This window comes from Cucurbita maxima, unplaced genomic scaffold (assembly GCF_002738345.1).
Source record: "Cucurbita maxima cultivar Rimu unplaced genomic scaffold, Cmax_1.0 Cma_Scf00004, whole genome shotgun sequence".
NCBI classification, from domain to species: Eukaryota; Viridiplantae; Streptophyta; class Magnoliopsida; order Cucurbitales; family Cucurbitaceae; genus Cucurbita; species Cucurbita maxima.
Genome location: NW_019272020.1, coordinates 453,197 through 471,829, shown reverse-complemented (window position 1 = coordinate 471,829; position 18,633 = coordinate 453,197). Strand labels below are relative to the sequence as shown.

Below are 18,633 nucleotides of genomic sequence, written 5' to 3'. Positions count from 1 at the left end.
TCAGTTGACAAAGCATATGCGGAAAGCTTTCACATGAACTTTGGTGATTTTCTTCAAAGCCTTGAAGCTCTTCAAATACAAATGGACATAGTTAAGCCTCAGTAAAGGACTAATTCAAACATGAAAAGGTTTTAGCTTTTCTGATAGAACTTGGTTTATAAGCTGCAATATATAGCAAATAGCAAAAGCTATCTCCAGTCATACAGAGCTGTCTCGATATCTATATGTATGAGAAAACATAAGGGAGAGAGGGAATCACTTGATTATAATTACAGTTTCTGGCTCATAAACAGTAACTTAGAAAGCTAATAGTACAGAGAAGGCATGTTGACCGGTTAAATGCCTTAATACTCGAGCGACCCGACAGAAGTTATCCCGGTACTCAAGTTTCTGGACGACTCCTGTCTGTTGGCATAGTTATCACAGCTGCCATTCGAGAGCCTCTGAATTGGGACCGAGTTCAAGAGCTCTAGGTCTTGTTTGCCCATCTCCTGCACTTCCTGTGGTGAAAGTATTTTGATACACCACACGCTGTTGACGAACTCGCTGTTGAAGAAAAGACGATACCATACTCGTCAAGAAAGGACACAGTTTCGAAAAATAAATGAAAGCTACCACATCAATGAAGAAATGGGGCATGGAAATTCTTAAAAGGGTGTCATTCTGCATTGAAGATATATACTCAAAAGGTAAGAAACTCACGGCCAGGGATCGTCCCCGAGAAGAAGAACGTCATTTTCCCGGTCGACAAATACAAGCTGCCAGCCTGATCTCACAGGGTCCTCCAACTCGCCTTCAAGACCGAACATGTGAGCGAGCTCACTGCGTAATTGATGGTAGCTACTGAATTTGGAAATATCCAGTGATCTACCCAAGGACCCTGCCTTGTAAACCTATTACAAATTCAATAATACAATCAGAAAGAGAAGGAACTTGGGAGCACAAAGTAACCAAAAAAAGAAGAGAAAAATGAATGTAAACAAGTTTGAGAGCAACCTTTACAAAGGTTCTGGTTGATGGGTTTACTTGGCCTGTGTTTTCTGGAGACTGCAAGAAACCTGAATCCTCAATGCAATTGGAAGGCGTCCCGGTCGGATTGGCTGAGAAGTTGGAAGCAGCAGTATTCACATAGTTGGATGAAAAAGGTATAGCTGTTGAGTCACTGTCACTGCAAATTCCCCTAAGATTTGGCATGCCACTCTGCATTAGAAGACTTGAAGGCTCTATATTGACACCAAAAAGAAGATTACTCTGTGGATCGGTGTTCCCTTGATCTAATGAACACTCTCGACCAGGAAAAGGCGGTAACGAAATAGCATTCTGAGAGATGTTCGTCTGAGTTGTCCCCATATTTACCCCTTGGGGAAGAACAAACTGAGAATTTACAGAAGAGAGGAGAGGATCGACTGCAGCTCGCTTTGATGGCCATGTAGATGAATGTACCATGGGATTGGTTCGAGGAAGATTGAGCAACTGAGATGATTCATCTTGCGGAAACGACCCTAACAGGCTGTGCAAGGGTGAAATGATAGGACTCGTCACATGGTTGGGATTTGAATCGGAAAAACTCTGCTGACGACATAACGGAGGAGTCGTTTGCAGGGATTGAGCTTGGGATTGGGATGCAGAACTGAACTGAGACATTGTAGTGATGGTACTTGGGATTTGTTGGTGATCAAACACTTGCTGTTGCTGCTGCTGCTGATTGTTGAATGTTTGATGCTTTATCTCCTGCTGAAGAACAGTAGGCAGGGTTTGAGCCTGAGAATGAGAGAGACGTTGGTTATCGTCGCCCTGAATAAACGTCGGTTGAGGCTGCTGCAATATCGGAGGCGGCATGAAAGTAGCAGGCCTGTTCGGAAGAGTTTGGGTTTGTTGAAATTGAAGAAGCGAAGCAGCCTGGACCTTAGCAGGATCTACAGTTCTCATCTCCTGTAGTGCAGCAGCAGCCATTGCTTGATATATCTCTGGCTGCATACCCACCATAGAAGCATCAAGCCTCGGCTGCATCCATGGTGCAACTCCAATGCCAGGGAAGTTCATAGCTTGAATCCCACGATCTAGACCATCCCCCCTTAGCCACATTAGTTGAGAATTCAATCCCAGATCATCCTCTTTTAGACCTGAGACAGGAATTCAATAGTAATACTTCAAACCAATAAGAGGGCAGGAAATGAAAGCATGAACTATATGTATTATACCATGGAAAGAAGGAAATCCAGTTGGCCACGGTCGCTTAAGCCTGAGGGAAAATGGAGAAGGATACAGTGGGAAGGTCGTAAGTGGTTCGATCTCCCATAATGACACCCTTGGCTGTCTCTCCCCAGCTGTAGATTCATCCCATCCAACCTACACAGCACGAAAGTTAAGTAATTCCTTCAACAATTGAACTCCGAGTTCATCTTAAAATGGTAACGTAAACCAACCTTGACTGACCGCCAGTGTGAATTCGGCCACCGGGTCGAATCTAAATCGCTGATGCCAGTAATAGTGCCCATGTAACTGGATAGCATACACAACTCTTAGACATTCACGACATTCATGATCAGTCAACTCAAATCACAAGTAGCTATATAAGTGTTTGGAAACCTACCGACGAACGCTTGATTCTTCTGTTTCAAATAGCATTCTAAAACGCATACCGACGGAGACACGGGTATGGTACACAGCTTTGACATACTTAGCCAGAGGTATGATGAACTCTGATGGGCAAGCTCTGAATGAAAAAGAAAATGCTGACTTCAAGTCGTAAACAAAACGAACAAGGCTCAAGAATTGTTCAAAACTCAAACCTTGGATTATAAAATATCGTGAACCGACTATTTGTAGCAGCTGCATGGGCTGCAGCAGCAAGAAGCCCCAAGTGCATGCTATCACTAGATAAAACCGACGAGGGCATCACCGTTTGTGGTCGATTAGCTCGACGGATCCCCAATAGTAACTGATTCTTCTCATTCCTGAAACGTCCCAGCATTGCAAATATGATATAAGTTTGAATGAATAAATGTGGAGTCTAAATGAATGAACAGCCAGCCCATGTACTCTGCATACAAGGAAGAGCATAAAAACTAACCAAATGAAGATAACCGAATCACCAGCAACGAGCCTCTTAGCACTTACGAACACACTCCATCCAGTCGTAAGAAGATGCCTTTTGGGCTGGCCTGCATGGAACATATAAGTAGACCATATAAGCTGCTTGAAAGGTGGGGTGAAAGAGTGGAGGAGTCACAAACTCACCCCGAAAAATATGCCTAAATTTCCATTCATTCTCGTGCAGATCCCTGGCGATCAACTCCTGAGCAGGTGGCTGCTGAGAAAAGTCCTAGAAAACCAAACATGATATCTCTCTGTCACAACATTTTGAAACTACATCAATGAATACTTGTGGCCATGTTTCAGAGGCATTTATTGAATTACCAATGGCGGGAACACTTTCTCGGCAGCTCGACGAGGAACAGAAAATCCTCCATGTGTACTCGTGTCACTTGCTGTCAATGTTTTGCAAAAATAATTGGTTGGTTGTTTGCTGGGGGCGCCCAACTCAGCTGGAAGATAAGGCTCCTTTTGTTCTTGCTATTGAAAATGTTAAAACTCTTCAGGAAAAGAAGTTCTTATGAGATTTATAAGTACACTAATCAAAACAAGTGAAAGTAACATACAGCACTGAGTGGTTGCAAGGTCATTTGGGCATACACTTCATCTGTCTCGACATCTGCCTGCAATCATCAAGGCGTTCGATTAGAACATTTTGAGTTCGTAAAAACTCGTGCCAGAAGTCAATGACAAGCCTTACATGCATTGTGACATTGTGAAGCTGACAGATAAGTTGTGGCGGCAAGCTTGGATAACTGGGTATATGGGCATCTACTTCTCTGTTGGTTGATATGGCAACCTACTCAATTTTGATGAATATTATGTCAGCTTTAGAACATCTAACTTCTCCATTGCATTCAGATGAACTTGAAAAAAACCCAATGTGGAGAAAACTGGGCAGGCCAGGTAGAGATCAGGCAATAGGATACAACCAAAAGGGACCGCAAGGGTAACGAAATCAGATCCCACATTGGTTGGAGAGGGGAACAAAACATTTCGTATAAAGGTGTGGAAAACTCTCCCTAGTAGACGCGTTCGTGAGGCTAACGGCGATACACAACGGGCCAAAACGGATAATATCTGGTAGCGGTAGGCTTGGACTGTTACAAATGGTATTAGAGCGAGGACATTGGGCCCTCAAGGGGGATGAATTGTGAGATCCCACATCGGTTGGAGAGTGGAACAAAACATTCCTTATAAGGGTGTGGAAACCTCTCCCTAATAGACAGCGTTTTAAAACCGTGAGGCTGATGACGACACGTTATGGGTCAAAGCGGTGAACTTGGGCTGTACAAGAAATACACGAACAAGTACAGACAACCTCCAAGTACAAGCATAACCAGCTTAAACAAACTGAATATTTCAAGAACATCTTCTTGGTAAGTGAAGAACAATAACCAAAAGTTTAGTGGGAAATTTGGAACTCACAAACATGAAATCGATATTAAAACAATAAGCAAACAAGTTCAACATCAGAAGAGGGCTATAGTTTCTGATTTCAATTGTGCAAAAGAATTAATACTCAATCGGCCTACAGCTCACCTGCTCGCTGTGACCCTGTGGAAAATAAACAACCCGGCTTCCAACAGCAGGGAGAGAAACAAGGGGGCCCGCACAGGCATGCCAAAGCTCCGAGTTAAGAACTCTCCTCTCCCCTGAAAATTTTGACGCAAGTTCTAATAAGTCCTAGCATTTCATCAAACAGATAAGGAGCATGGGCATCTCAGTTCATGGAAAAACAGAGAGAGAGAGGGCCGAAGAAACTGATACCTTCCGGAGGCTGAGGACTAAAACCAGCACTTGAAAGCCTCATTTCAGTAAGATCCAACAAACAAAAAGAAATTGTGCCCACAAATTTGAAGAACGCAACAACGACTGCACCCCACCCCCCACCGCCCAAAATCTCAGCCAAACCCGTTTTCGCTAAAGAACACGAACAATTTCAACCTCACCCGCATCTAATTCTCTCAACCCAAACCCCCCACATACACAACACTTCAATCACCGACTTCATGCCACACCAACCTCAAAGCTCAACAAACAAAACCGAATACCCAGACCCCAATAAATCCACTTATAAGCAAAGGGGGGAAGAATTCCTTCAACAACCCAACAAGAACAGAGTTAATCAAAGAAAACCCAAAAACGGTAAAGGGAAATTATCAGATCTCAGCTTCGAAAACGCCAAAACCCGAAAGTAAAAGAAAATTGAGAGACAGATCTCAGCACAGTAGAAACCCAGTAGAAGAAGCTAGAGCTTGGCGTCCATTCGCATCACGGGAAGCAAACACAATGATTTCAGGTAAAAGAAAATGATGGGGTTCCTTCCTTCCGTACACAGATTCAATTGAATGAAGTGTTATACAATGAAGAAACAAACGGCTTCAATGGAAAGCTGCTGGAATTGCAGCAGAAGGGTGAGTAGCAGTGGTGGAGCTCGAAGTCCTCTGTTTCCAGTTCTCTGTTTTCTCCTGTTGGGTACTCTGTAAAACACAGTGAATCAACGAAACCAGTATTATTTTTCCCACAGTCTTGTCTGATGTCTGTAGCAGGGATTAAGGAAAAGGTGAGGACACACTCTAGAGAGAGAGAGAGGGGAAGCTCAAATTGATTACGCGCTATGAGAGAGAGAGGCTTGGAAGTCTTTGATTGCTATGTTATAGAAGCAGCTCTCGAATGAAGCTTCCTTTTTCATCTTATTCTTTATTATTTACACTTCACAATTAATTCCTATTCTTTTTTACAATTTTCAATTTTTTTTTAATTTATATATTCGAAAATCAATTAAAACTTTAAATTCCAAATTAAATTTGTAATTTTAATTAAAATAATCGTCAAATGTTTTTAAATATCTAAATTTAATTTTATAATTGTAACAAATCTTAAAAGTAGACTCTTTTATTGATTTATTGTTAACTTTTGCTCGAAAATGGTTTTTATTAGCTTTCTCTTTATGAATTTAATTTCCTTCTTTTATTGAATAAAAATTATTATTATTACTTTTCTATTAAAAGACTAATTTTAAAACTTTTAAAAATAAAAATACTAAATTTGGATATTTAAATCATTCAACTAACTATAATGAGTAGTTTTAAGAACATTGTCTATAAATTCTTCGCTTCAAATATAACAAATTTATTTATAATGCAATCTTCATTTCAATAATAAAATATTAAAATTTTTATTCTAACTTTTTTGTAAATATTATTGGACTAAAATTGAAAAATAAAAAAAGAAAAAAGGAAATTTTTTTAATTTACATTGGGATTGGTTCACGTGTTTTTTGAACTATTATCTTATTTGATGAATTTAGATTCCTATAAATAAAAGTACGAAAAAATAAATAAAATAGAGTAAAATATACAAATAATGAATTTAAATATTTTAACGGAATATTTATCTCGATTAGTTAATATTTTATAGTAAGCATATTCTTTAGTAGTTTGAATCGAAAAAATTCGTTATTGTACGGAAGATCTATTTAACGGTAAATATGCAATGATTAAGACATTGAACATACTTAATGATAATAAATATGTGTTTATCCAGCATTAAAACATGTTTATAAATCGTTAAAAGTACGAAATTTTTTTATTAGTGATATTTGATTTTTTATCTTCATAAAAACACATAAATTTTAAGCTAACTATTTTTTTAGTTTTAAAAAATTGACTCGATTATTGAAAAATTAGATAAAAAATAAAACTATAGATAAAAAATAGTGTTATTAAGCTTAATTTGTAAATATATATATATATATATATATCAAACGGAGTCTAAATGGTTATTATGGCACTTTTTTCTTTTTCAATTCGGCTGCAAAAAGCTTCTATATAATAATTTCTTCCTTTTTAATATTATAGTTTTTTCTTTTTTTTTTTCGATTTTCGAATACAAGATTAATTATCCTTTTGAATAAATGTCTGAAAAGAGAGGACGTTACGTGGTAAATATATTTTATGTAACAGCTCAAGTTTACTACTAGTAGATATTGTTTATTTTGATCCGTTTATGTAACGTTGTTAGTCTCACAGTTTTAAAACGCATATGATGGGAAAAGTTTTCACATCATTATAATGGATGTTTTGTTCCTCTCTACAATTGACATAAGATCTTGCATATAATATTAATACACTTGAGTATATTTCAACTGATAAGACATAGACTCTCAATCAAAAAAGTAGATGTTTAAATTATTACTTCTCGTTCGGTTGAATTTTAAAAAAGCTGATATCGTTAAATGGTCATTTTGAATTATTATTTTATAATTTACTTTATTTACCGTCTCTTTCTTCGAAGGTCAATGAGGTGAATTATGAGTACACAACTTTTAATTTTTCTTCTCTTCATATCATTATAGTTTTAACTTACGACAAGTATAGTATCTATCAACTATCATTTTAAATGTTGATCGTTTGATTTTTATTATTCTAACTTAAAATATTATTTTTTAATCTCAATATAATTCCAATGATTTATTTTATACAAACATTTAGAATTTGAATAATTTATTTAATAATCATTTTATTTATTTATTTCGTATGTGGATTAATATAGTTGGTATATTTTTATAATGGCTAATTTTTTTATTAATAATATTTAGGTATGAGTTGACAGGCGAGAGATGAGAAATCTGAGCCGTTGATGAGAAGACGGGGCCGAGGAAAAGATCTGATGAGACGTGATGTAAGACGGTGGAACCTCTTTGATTGGTGGGTTATTAAATGTATTGTGTAACAACGACACAAATAATTATTATCCCACGTTCCTGCATGAATACTATACCCCTAGCAAATATTGTCCGTTTAAAACTTGTCGTTTAAGCTTTTCTTTCAACACTGTTATATAAGGAATATTTCGTTATTATCTTCAACCATTGTGAGATCTCACAATCCACTTCCTTAGAGGGCCCAACATTCCATGCTACCACATCACTCTGTGTTCGGCTCTGATATCATTTGTAAGATGTCAATCTTATTGCTAGTAGATATTATCCGTTTTTACTCGTTACATATAATTGTCAATCTCACGGTTTTTAAACGTGTTTGATATGGAGAGTGTCTAACTCTACTCCAACTAGTGTCTTGCACCATTTGATAACTGACTTTAATACCATTCGTAACAACCCAAGTCTAATACTAGCAAATATTCTCTTCAATATTTTAAAACGCGTCTTCTAGTAGAGATTTTCACACCCTTATATAAAGTATGATTTGTTTTCCTCTAATGCAGATGTGAGATTTTTTTTTACTATTCTCATTTTTACCACCATCCCTACTCTTTTTTACCTCACTTTCGAGTACAAAATCTATTCTAACTAAATTTTCCAACATGAAAACGATGGAAGAAAAACTCGAGTAAAATAATAGGTATGATTCGTGGGAAACACACGTAGGATTAATTTAATCCGAGAAGGGTGGGAATTGTCGGCTAAAAATAATAGAGATAATGAAAATTTAAAATTAAAACATATAATATATATATATATAGATGTAACATGGCAACTATTGAATCATGGTACGATTTGGGGACATGAACATGATTGTTTGGTCATGAATCAACTCTAATGGACAACTCTCCAGCTCCCATTTCTTTTTCTTTTTTTGTTCGTATGAATTAATTATATATGTTTTTCGTACTTATTTAACTATTTAATTAATTGTTTTGATTATAGCACATCGTTTTCCATTAATCATTTTGATTAACTAAACTATCATATGATTTAGAAAGCTAAAGTCATCATGTCTGTGTCTGTCTAAATATTTGGATAAATTGTTATTCTTTGTTCCAGTTCTACGTTGTAATATCTCAAACATTTAAAGGTCTTTGTAACATCGTTTTCGCTTCTACACTAAATAAAAATATTTAACTATAATTTCATATATAACTCAATTACGAATAAAGATATTATCTGCTTCAACACATTCGTAAAAAAAATATTTTATTATTATATATTTGTTGGGGGAGAGAGAGAGCGAAGAAAGTGAAAGGTGGAAAGAGAGAGAGAGAGAGAGAGAGGGGAATGGGAAAGAAAAAAAAGTAAGAGAAGCGAAGAAAGGGACGGGTGAGGGCTTAGATTTGTGGGGCCCACTCGTAAATTCCCTTCCTCGTTCCACTTTCTTTGACGCCACTCCCCCCATTCCCACGCGCCCACCGCCAACCCCGACCCGACCGCATTTAACCCGAATTCCTAAATATATTTTTAATGTTTATTTAACAAAAATAAATGAAATAAAATAAAATAAAAACTAGTTAGGGAAAAATTTGCATGCAAATCCAGAAGCAAAGACGTGCACGTTTGAAATTAATTAATAATAAGAAGAAAGGGCACCAACCAATTATCCCTTTGACAAATAAATAAATAATAATAATAATAATAATAATAATAATAGTAGGGAATCAAATGCTAATTAGCCACTACTTTACGACTAATAAGTAAAGTTAATGAAGAACAAATAATCTGTAAAGCCATATTAGTGGGGCCCTCTCTCTTTTAATCATGTTTCTTTGTTTCATGGGACCCCTCAAATCCCACTTTCAATTTCTTAATTAGGTTAGTTAGTTCTTAATTATGGTCTCTAATCTTTGTCTTTTTTTTTTTTCTATTAAATTTTAATGATGTTTGTTTTAAGGAAAAAAAAAAGAATCTTTGTCATTGTTGTTTCTCGTTATCATGTGAGATTTTGTATTAGTTCGATAATATAACGAATTATCTTTTATAAAAGTACGAAAACTTCTCCTTAACAAACATGTTTTAAAATTGTGAGACTGACAAATATATATATAATGAGTTAAAATGGATAATATATAATAGCAATGAGTTTAGACTCTTACAAAGGATGAAAATAAAAAAAAAAAACAAGAAAAAAACAGGAGAGAGAGAGAAGAAAGGAGAGATGAAGCAAGAAAACAAGAAAGCAAAGAAAGTCTGTGTTAAGATTTTTTGTTGATCATGTTTTGGGTGACATTTGAGTTTACAAACAGAACCCACAACTTTGAATTAGCAAAAATATTAATAATAATTAAAAACATAATAATAATGTTTTATTTATTTAAAAAAAAAAAAAAATCATTTTTGATGTTTTTAGTGACAATTCCTTCTCTAATCATATCCATATCATCATGAAGCTTAGTGAGAAAAAAGGCCAACATTCCCCATTATTGCTAATCATTTTCTTGTTTAGTCAAATCCCTTCATTTGTATTTTGGTTTGCATTAATTAATCAATCTAATCTCCCTTCTTATATCATCAAAATAATATATAAATGAATAAAACTTTTTTAAAAGAAGTGATAAATTATAGATGAAATATTTTTTGTTTTAAAATTTAAAATCTGGGTTTTTCTGTTATGCCATCACGCTCACTGTTTTAAAACATGTTTTTCATATCCTTGTAGATGCTTCGTTCCCCTTTCCAACAGATGTGGGATCTCAAAAAAATAAAAATAAAATATTTTTCCCCCATTGGATCCAAATTTAAATAAAAAAAGATAATTAAAATATTGTTTGGAGTAAAAAATAGAAATGTATGGAGGCTGCCAATTGGAAAGCATATCAAATTAGGTTTGGTATAAGTAACATCACTTTATAATTAATAATGTAATATAAAATTAATATCGCCCATCTTAATTAATATAATTATTTTGTGGTTTGTATATTATCATAAGGTAAAAATAGTAAAATATGAATTGAATTCATCCAATGTTACTAAATATGAGAAGTGGTAGAGTTTAAGAGGATGAACTAAATTAACTTAATTATAAATAATATAATGAATGAAGAAATTTGGAGTTAATACAAACAATTTAAAAGAGATTGGATGAATGCCTTGAAATTGCAAGCCTTGTTAATTGAATAATATGTAGTGTGTGGATAAATTTAGCATAAAAGGATGGGTTTTTAGCTTAGGGGATACCATTTTTCTTTCATGAAAAAACATATAATTAATCTTCAATGATGTCAAAAAATATATTCTATTAAAGGAAGCTTTCCTTTTTTTCTTTTTTTTTCTTTCTAAAATTGTAAATTTTAATCAAAATTTGGTTGCTTTATTCTTTCTTATCCTTTTTAATTTCTACTTTTTATTCCCTAAATTATGCAAAGCACCATCCATGATTTATATTTATTTTGTGTCAACTTTTGAAGATGGGGGCCTGAAAAATTATTTTGAATACGAAATAAAAAGCATATATGGTTACTCAAAATGGATTAGATATATATATTTTGAAAGCCTTAATAGCCCCTCTAAAAATGCAAACCTTCATGCCTCGTTTGAACTGAGATTAAGATGATTTGGCCCATGAATTCAGTCATTTTCACCAATGGCCCAAGGCATCATCCAGATCTGCCACCTGTTTTAAAGGAAACAGAGTGGCATATCAATTTTTTAAGGTTATTTATTCATCATGCAATTTAAACCTATGTTGTCAACGATGGCTTAAACTTATGATTTCAACGTATCAAACCTCAGCTTACTCCTTAACCATGAGATTAAGTGATATCAATTTACGACATAAGAGAATATTAGAACGAGCAAAGAGTAAACTTTTATTTTTATCCAAGATCGAGTTGTACATGACGAGGAAGTCCTCAAAGATTAGAAATAATGAATTCAAACACTCCATGTTTTAATTTCAGAAACCAGCCGCCGATCCCCGCAAAATACTTTATGGGCGGAAGTTTTGTGTGGATGTGAGGTTTTTTGGGGCCGAAATTGTAACCGCCCAACCCACCACTAACCAATATTATTTTTTTGGGCTTTTCTTGGTAGGCTTTCCTTCAAAGTGTTTAAAACATATTTGTTAAAGAGAGATTTACACACCTTTATAAATAATATTTCTTCTCCTCTCTAACTGATATGAGATCTGGAAGAAATGGTTAACAAATTTTGCATGCACATGGAATAGAATGAATAGGAGATTATTGAGCATCAAAATAGAATCCAGTGGCATCTTTCAAAAGGATCCAATGGATTTCCAAATTCTATGTGGTTCGGTATGACCATATCTTTGAGCCTTGTGCCCAGTCCAATTGTCTTTTATATGCAACCAAACATACGTGCACTTGGACTAATTTTACAGGACAACCTGTAATCTTACTACATTTGGCGGCAATTGCTAAGGATACTAATATGATATTAACTCCTAAGTAGATTGTCATAAACTCATTCTTTCTGAGCCATTTAGTTTTTTTCATCGGTCCCAATAACTAATGGGGTCAACCTACCTGTCCAAATTAGAAGGAAAATGATCTAATTTTAAGTTTCATTTGGCTCAAAGATATACCGCGTTCTAAAACTATGAACGGCATGCATCCTAATTAACTTTGTAATTTTTTTGTTTTATTTTTCTTTTTCTTATAACGAGGTTAATTTCCAACTAAAAGGTAACAACCGCCCTAAAATAAGAAAATTGTAAAGATTATGAACATGATCAAGAACTTACAATTTTCAACCCTTCAAACGAACCCTCACGGTCTTTGTCCTAATTCCAAAATAAGGAGCTAAACGGACTCTTATACTCGATTCCCCACCTTGTCTATCGGGCTAAGATTTAGAAAATTTTTATTTAGTTCAAGGACGTGTAGGGTTAGAAATTTAAAGTTGTAATATTTTATTGGAACGGGAAGACACGGGGTGTTCTTATTTTCATTTGATTGGGTGGAGAATATTGATCAAAATGAGAATGATACCTACCAACCAAAAGTTTTTGGAAGTTGTTTTACATTTTAGTCCCTCAAAGGTGTTCTTATTTTCATTTCATGGGTTACTTCAATCTATCACCTCAGCTTCGTTCTTCATCCTTTCCGATTTGTTGATGTGTACGAGACCTTCATTTCTGTATTCAATCTAACCTTCCGCTCGCGTTTCTTCACCCAAACTGTTCCCCCCTCTACTTGATCTTCGCCGATTTATCGGTTTCGATTAGCATTTCCTAAATAGGGCTTCATCGGATGAGATTCACCTAAGATCCCGAAAAGAAACGACGAACCCCTGTGATTTTGAGGCTCCATAGCAGTTTTAATGTTTCCAATTGCAATGTGTTTGTTTGTTATATCTGAAATTTGGTGATTCCTAAACCCCGTTTTTCACGTGCATTCGATCTTCTGGTTACCGCGGTATGTTCTTGCTTGTATATGAGAGTTTTGTTGTCATATTGCATCGTATTGACTCACGTTCGGTGAGTCAGAAGAATTTGTTCGTGTAATTTATGGTTGCTGGAGAGTACGTTTGAGCCTGTTGTTAGATTTTTTTTTCTTTTTCTTTCCATTTTGTAGATGAAGAAGCTTAAAACCGAACCTCCGGTTGCGAGGAGGCTCAGGTTTTCGCATCTTCTTCTCGTAATTGGAATGTTGTATTTAGTTTTCATATCATTTAAGTTTCCACGTTTTTTGGAAATTGCTGCAACGTTGAGCGGGAATGAAAGTAATAATGGGTTGGATGGGACAACCGGAACGGACAGTGAAGGGGTGGATTTAAGCAAAGCATCGTTGAGTTCCGTTTATGAGGACACATTTCATCGGAAATTGGAAGATAACCAGCACTTACAAGCGCCATTGCCGCCTAAAAAAGAGCCAATTGAAGAGGTGAACAATGTTACTGGACCCATAAAGCCAATTCAACATAAATATGGTCGGATAATTGGTAAAGTTTCGAGTCTGCAGAATCATACCAAGGATTTTTCTATGCTCGAGAAAATGGCAGATGAAGCTTGGACATTAGGCTTGAAGGCGTGGAAAGAAGTAGATAAAGTTGGGTTAAATGAGACTAATGAGAGTTCTATACTCGAAGGAAAGCCCGAGACATGTCCTTCATGGATATCTACGGATGGGAAAAAGTTATCGGAGGGAGATGGGATCATGTTCCTTCCTTGTGGACTTGCTGCAGGTTCATCTATTACATTAATTGGAACCCCTCAACATGCTCATGAGGAGTATGTTCCCCAACTTTTGAAGCTGGGAGGTAATCCTAAGGTTATGGTCTCGCAGTTCATGATTGAATTGCAAGGATTGAAATCAGTTGACGGCGAGGACCCACCAAAGATCCTTCACTTGAATCCACGACTGAAAGGCGATTGGAGTAAACGGCCGGTCATTGAACATAATACATGTTATAGGATGCAGTGGGGAACGGCTCAAAGGTGTGATGGATTGCCATCGAATAGTGACGATGAAATGCTTGGTGAGACTATCCATCCCTTCCATTCTATTTTTTTTTTTTTTTTCTTTCATCACTGGTGCATAATGACTACACATTATTGTTCTTCTCGATAACAATGGAAACTGGTAAATGAGGAAATATTTTCAGTTTGGTCCAGCTAAAAGAAGAGAACATTTTGAGCAAGATTAATTTTTTTCATTTTGAGCAAGATTAATTTTTTTCTGTCCTCTACTTAGAGTTAGGAATCCTGAATTGGTTAGAGTCTTAGCCCGTTGTGAATTGGAGTCCTGATTCTAGACGGATTGTTGTCCTCATTGAAGTCTATTCCGGAATCCTAATATTCTCAGTCCTGATTCTTCACGTGCAGATGTAGCTTTCTAACCCTGTTTTGAGAATGTTATAGCAGACTGGATGAAAGTTTATAACATTCTCCTACTATAAATATTTTTCTTGTCATTTTGTTTTAAACTAATAGAAAGAAAAACAATACCATTACGGTTAAATTGTGTACATCTCTACCCTCCAACACCTCAAGTATTTCGTTCTTCTAGCTGTGCTGTAGTGCCAATACCATCTGACATTTTGTTCCCTTTCAATTTTTTTCTTTGACAGTTGATGGACATCGTCGATGCGAAAAATGGTTGAGTAATGTTATAGATCCGAAAGAACCAAAAACAAACTCATGGTTCAAGAGATTCATAGGGCGGGAGCAGAAGCCAGAGGTGACCTGGCCATTTCCCTTTGTGGAGGGTAGATTGTTTATCCTAACACTACGTGCTGGTGTTGATGGATACCATATAAATGTTGGTGGTCGGCACTTGACTTCTTTTGCCTATCGCCCTGTAAGTGTGTGGAGAAGAGGAGGATGCAGATAGCTATTTCACATTCTATTAATATTCATATGTTGTTGAAGTTTGTCTTACTGCTGTAGTTGGTATTGATAATCTCTCCCACGCTTTAATATTAATTTCTTATATATTTGTTGGACTTTTATTTAGGGATTTACGCTTGAAGATGCAACTGGATTAGCTGTTAAAGGAGATGTGGACATTCATTCTGCATATGGTACAGCTCTTCCTACTTCTCATCCAAGCTTCTCTCCCCAACGAGTTCTTGAGATGTCAGAGAAATGGAAATCTCAGCCTTTACCCAAGGAATCCGTTTATCTTTTTATTGGTGTTCTATCTGCTACTAATCACTTTGCGGAGCGTATGGCTGTTAGGAAAACTTGGATGCAATCTCCATCTGTCAAGTCATCGAATGTAGTTGTTCGCTTCTTTGTGGCACTGGTATGACTCTTATATTTGACATGTTGGATATTAACATGAAAGCCGAGTGGCTCCCACTCTAATGGAAGACTATGACTCGTGTTCAGTCTTCCCATCTAATTTGGCACTCGGGACTACTTGGATCTTTACTTCATTCACGTTCTTCGATATTTATTTCCATCATTGTTTTTTGTATTTCTTATCATGTATAAACTCACCATGTAGAATCCGAGGAAGGAGGTCAACGCTGTGCTGAAGAGCGAAGCTGCATACTTCGGTGATATTGTGATCTTGCCCTTCATGGACCGCTACGAGCTTGTTGTTCTAAAGACTATAGCTATATGTGAGTTTGGGGTGAGTTTGCGTTTCCCTTCTTCTGTTCATAATTGTTTGGATCTTCTTCATAGAACTTCGAAATATGAACTGAGTAGCGTTTGACCTTAGTGTATGTTGTTTTTCGATATGCGTGAACTAATCAACTTTCTCCTTGTAGGCTGTGAACTTGACGGCTTCGTATGTTATGAAATGTGATGACGACACCTTTGTGAGAGTGGAAACTGTTTTAAAACAGATCGAAGGCATTTCATCCAAGAGGTCCCTGTACATGGGCAATCTCAACCTCCTGCATCGCCCTCTCAGACATGGAAAATGGGCAGTCACATATGAGGTAACTTAAATATGTTGGCTATTCTGTGTTCTTATCCCACTTTGCACATTCTTGATGTGAGATCCCACGTCGGTTGGGAGGAGAAGAACTAAACATTTTTTATAAGGGTGTGGAAACCTCTCCCCAATAAAAGGAAAAGTCCAAAAAGGACAATATCTGCTAGCAGTGCGGGTGTGCCGTTAGACTTCCATTCCTATATCTTGTCAAGTGGACCCACCCAACTCCTTTCCTTTAGTATACATTTATAATTGGTGGCCTATCACTTTGTTTCAATCTTTTATTACGCTAATGATTTATTTTCACCAATATCAGGAATGGCCGGAAGAAGTGTATCCTCCATATGCAAATGGGCCGGGATATATCATTTCCATTGACATTGCTAAATACATTGTGTCCCAACATGAGAACAGGAGCCTGAGGGTGAGTTTGTTGTAAGCCTTAGTGTCTGTGTGTGTTTGTGTGTGGGTTCTTTGGTGTATTAAAAGGGATGTTTCGGAATGTGGGCAGTTATTCAAGATGGAGGATGTGAGCATGGGAATGTGGGTGGAGCAGTTCAACAGTAGCGTGGCGATGGTCCAATACTCACACAACTGGAAATTCTGCCAGTATGGGTGTATGGAGGAGTATTTTACAGCACACTATCAGTCTCCTAGGCAGATAATCTGCCTATGGGATAAGCTGGCGCGGGGACACGCTCACTGCTGCAACTTCAGGTGACCATTTTTCCACAATTTTCCGCCTCTGTATTTCTAGCCATGTTTATTGTATTATTATTTTGATTATTATTCAGTGTAGGCGTCATGAATTCAAACTATGATACACACTGTAATTGCTATCGTCATGATTATTATTTTTTCTGTTTCACCAAGATCGGTGTTTTCCATGTATAGATTATATGATGTGGAATGGGCATTTTGATATGAAATATAAGCTTGATTCCTCCATTTGATATGAAATATACTTTTGCCTGGAGTGTTGTTAAATGGGGTTTGCTCCCCAACTCTGATTCTCCCAAAAGATAAGGAAAGTACATAAACCAATATATTCCTTGGGCCCTCTAAATCAATCTCAGTTTTAAAAATTTTGGCATTAATGAGTAGAACTGATAGGATAGGATGACCAAATTGCAAAACAAAAGGATTTTATTTGATTTTTCCTTCCCATTGCCTCTACCTTACCCATATTCTTCTAAAATTCAAAATAACAATAATCACAATAATAATAACAATAATGAAAATTGATATTTAGAATAGAACTAAATCATATTATATATACTTTTGACTAACAGCTTCACGTTTTTTTTTTTTTAAAAACAATTATAAATAAACAAATACATTTATGTGGATATAATACATATATTCCTACGTGACAAGGACCGTCCGACGTGTCAGTTACAACCTTGCTTTTTGTTCCTCCATTGTTGCACACACGGCACCCGTATGCCTCGCTGGCTCTCGCGTTGTCCGGACGCGTAATCAAAGCAATGAGACAAAATCTACCTTTGGGGCCCACTTTATTGTCGGCAGCTCTGGAGCGTGTCATTCACGACAACCATTTCCCCAAAAAGTAAACGAAATTAAAGCAAAACAAAGGTTTTCTTTTTATGCGGCCGTTTTTCAAAAACAATATTTTTAGGCCACTCTCTGCGAGTACAGAATAATACTTACTCGCTCCCATGTCTTCATGCCAGAGTAGCTCTCCACGTGGCGTGTGATTGGGAGACGTGGGCAACTGTGTTGCTATTGGACTGTACTTTCTGAATTTGCAATCACGGAAAATCTATGACCCTAGCTGCTTGTGCAATGTCGATAGTACCCTTTTTGGGTTTTTCAATAGACTAAATTATTATATGCACACATAAAAATAAAAAATAAAGAATAAAAACCCTAATTTTGCACACATTTAAGAAATGCATCTATTTGCTTAATATTTTCACATTTTATAATATTTTAAAACTAACAAAAATTAGTTAAAAATTATTTGGTGCATAATATTATTAAATTGTGTGAAGCAATTAATGAGTCAAAGCTTCAGAATTGCTTATTATACGGATCCATCTGATTAATTGTTATTATTATTGCTGCTATAATTGACATTGTTTCAATTATTATTTGAGACAATCAATTACAGTATTACAGCTGTAAATTTATTAAATTAATTTATAGCTATTTGGAAAACTCTTTATAAAAAAATTGTTTAACCAGAAAAAAGAGTTTCCATAAAACACCCAACACAACAATGTGAAGAAAATGCAAAAATCAAACCATAAAGAGAATGGTTCGTCTTTCCTAAAGAAAAAATTGTCATTTCATGTATTTAGTCGCCGAATAATAGAATCTAGCTTTCGATGATAATAATATAGAAATAGAAAAAACAAAATTAATTAATTAATTGAAAAAATTAAGAGGGTAAAGTTTATTTCTTTTAATTGAAAAATGTTTTAA

General features: G+C 35.9%; 2 protein-coding genes across 2 annotated transcripts; one reads left to right on the top strand and one right to left on the bottom strand.

Annotated features, from left to right (window-relative positions):
- Positions 1 to 113: 113 nt before the first annotated feature.
- Positions 114 to 5,752, bottom strand: LOC111477748 (auxin response factor 6-like). The gene is made up of 14 exons (XM_023121636.1): positions 4,867 to 5,752; positions 4,639 to 4,751; positions 3,797 to 3,895; positions 3,663 to 3,719; positions 3,421 to 3,576; positions 3,241 to 3,325; positions 3,074 to 3,164; positions 2,793 to 2,957; positions 2,594 to 2,716; positions 2,427 to 2,502; positions 2,202 to 2,349; positions 997 to 2,123; positions 703 to 893; positions 114 to 546 (listed from the first exon to the last, which is right to left on the bottom strand). Exons 1-14 carry the CDS (start codon positions 4,907 to 4,909, stop codon positions 345 to 347), a joined length of 2,676 nt encoding a protein of 891 aa, XP_022977404.1. The 5' UTR covers positions 4,910 to 5,752; the 3' UTR covers positions 114 to 344.
- A 7,066-nt stretch (positions 5,753 to 12,818) lies between these two features.
- LOC111477751 (hydroxyproline O-galactosyltransferase GALT2-like) lies at positions 12,819 to 17,145 on the top strand. The gene is made up of 7 exons (XM_023121638.1): positions 12,819 to 14,275; positions 14,867 to 15,096; positions 15,253 to 15,543; positions 15,748 to 15,876; positions 16,016 to 16,189; positions 16,502 to 16,609; positions 16,697 to 17,145. Exons 1-7 carry the CDS (start codon positions 13,372 to 13,374, stop codon positions 16,904 to 16,906), a joined length of 2,046 nt encoding a protein of 681 aa, XP_022977406.1. The 5' UTR covers positions 12,819 to 13,371; the 3' UTR covers positions 16,907 to 17,145.
- The last annotated feature ends 1,488 nt before the right edge of the window (positions 17,146 to 18,633 follow it).

What these genes read in the sequence shown, in the direction of transcription:
- LOC111477748 (XM_023121636.1), bottom strand. Translation starts at nt 4,909, where the DNA reads ATGAGGCTTTCAAGTGCTGGTTTTAGTCCTCAGCCTCCGGAAG. An exon ending in CCTTGCAACCACTCAGTGCT is followed by an intron (nt 3,577 to 3,662) that starts GTATGTTACTTT and finishes CATTTTCAATAG; the next exon opens with CAAGAACAAAAGGAGCCTTA. An exon ending in CACACTGGCGGTCAGTCAAG is followed by an intron (nt 2,350 to 2,426) that starts GTTGGTTTACGT and finishes CGTGCTGTGTAG; the next exon opens with GTTGGATGGGATGAATCTAC.
- LOC111477751 (XM_023121638.1), top strand. Translation starts at nt 13,372, where the DNA reads ATGAAGAAGCTTAAAACCGAACCTCCGGTTGCGAGGAGGCTCAGGTTT. An exon ending in TAGTGACGATGAAATGCTTG is followed by an intron (nt 14,276 to 14,866) that starts GTGAGACTATCC and finishes TTTCTTTGACAG; the next exon opens with TTGATGGACATCGTCGATGC. An exon ending in CTTCTTTTGCCTATCGCCCT is followed by an intron (nt 15,097 to 15,252) that starts GTAAGTGTGTGG and finishes ACTTTTATTTAG; the next exon opens with GGATTTACGCTTGAAGATGC.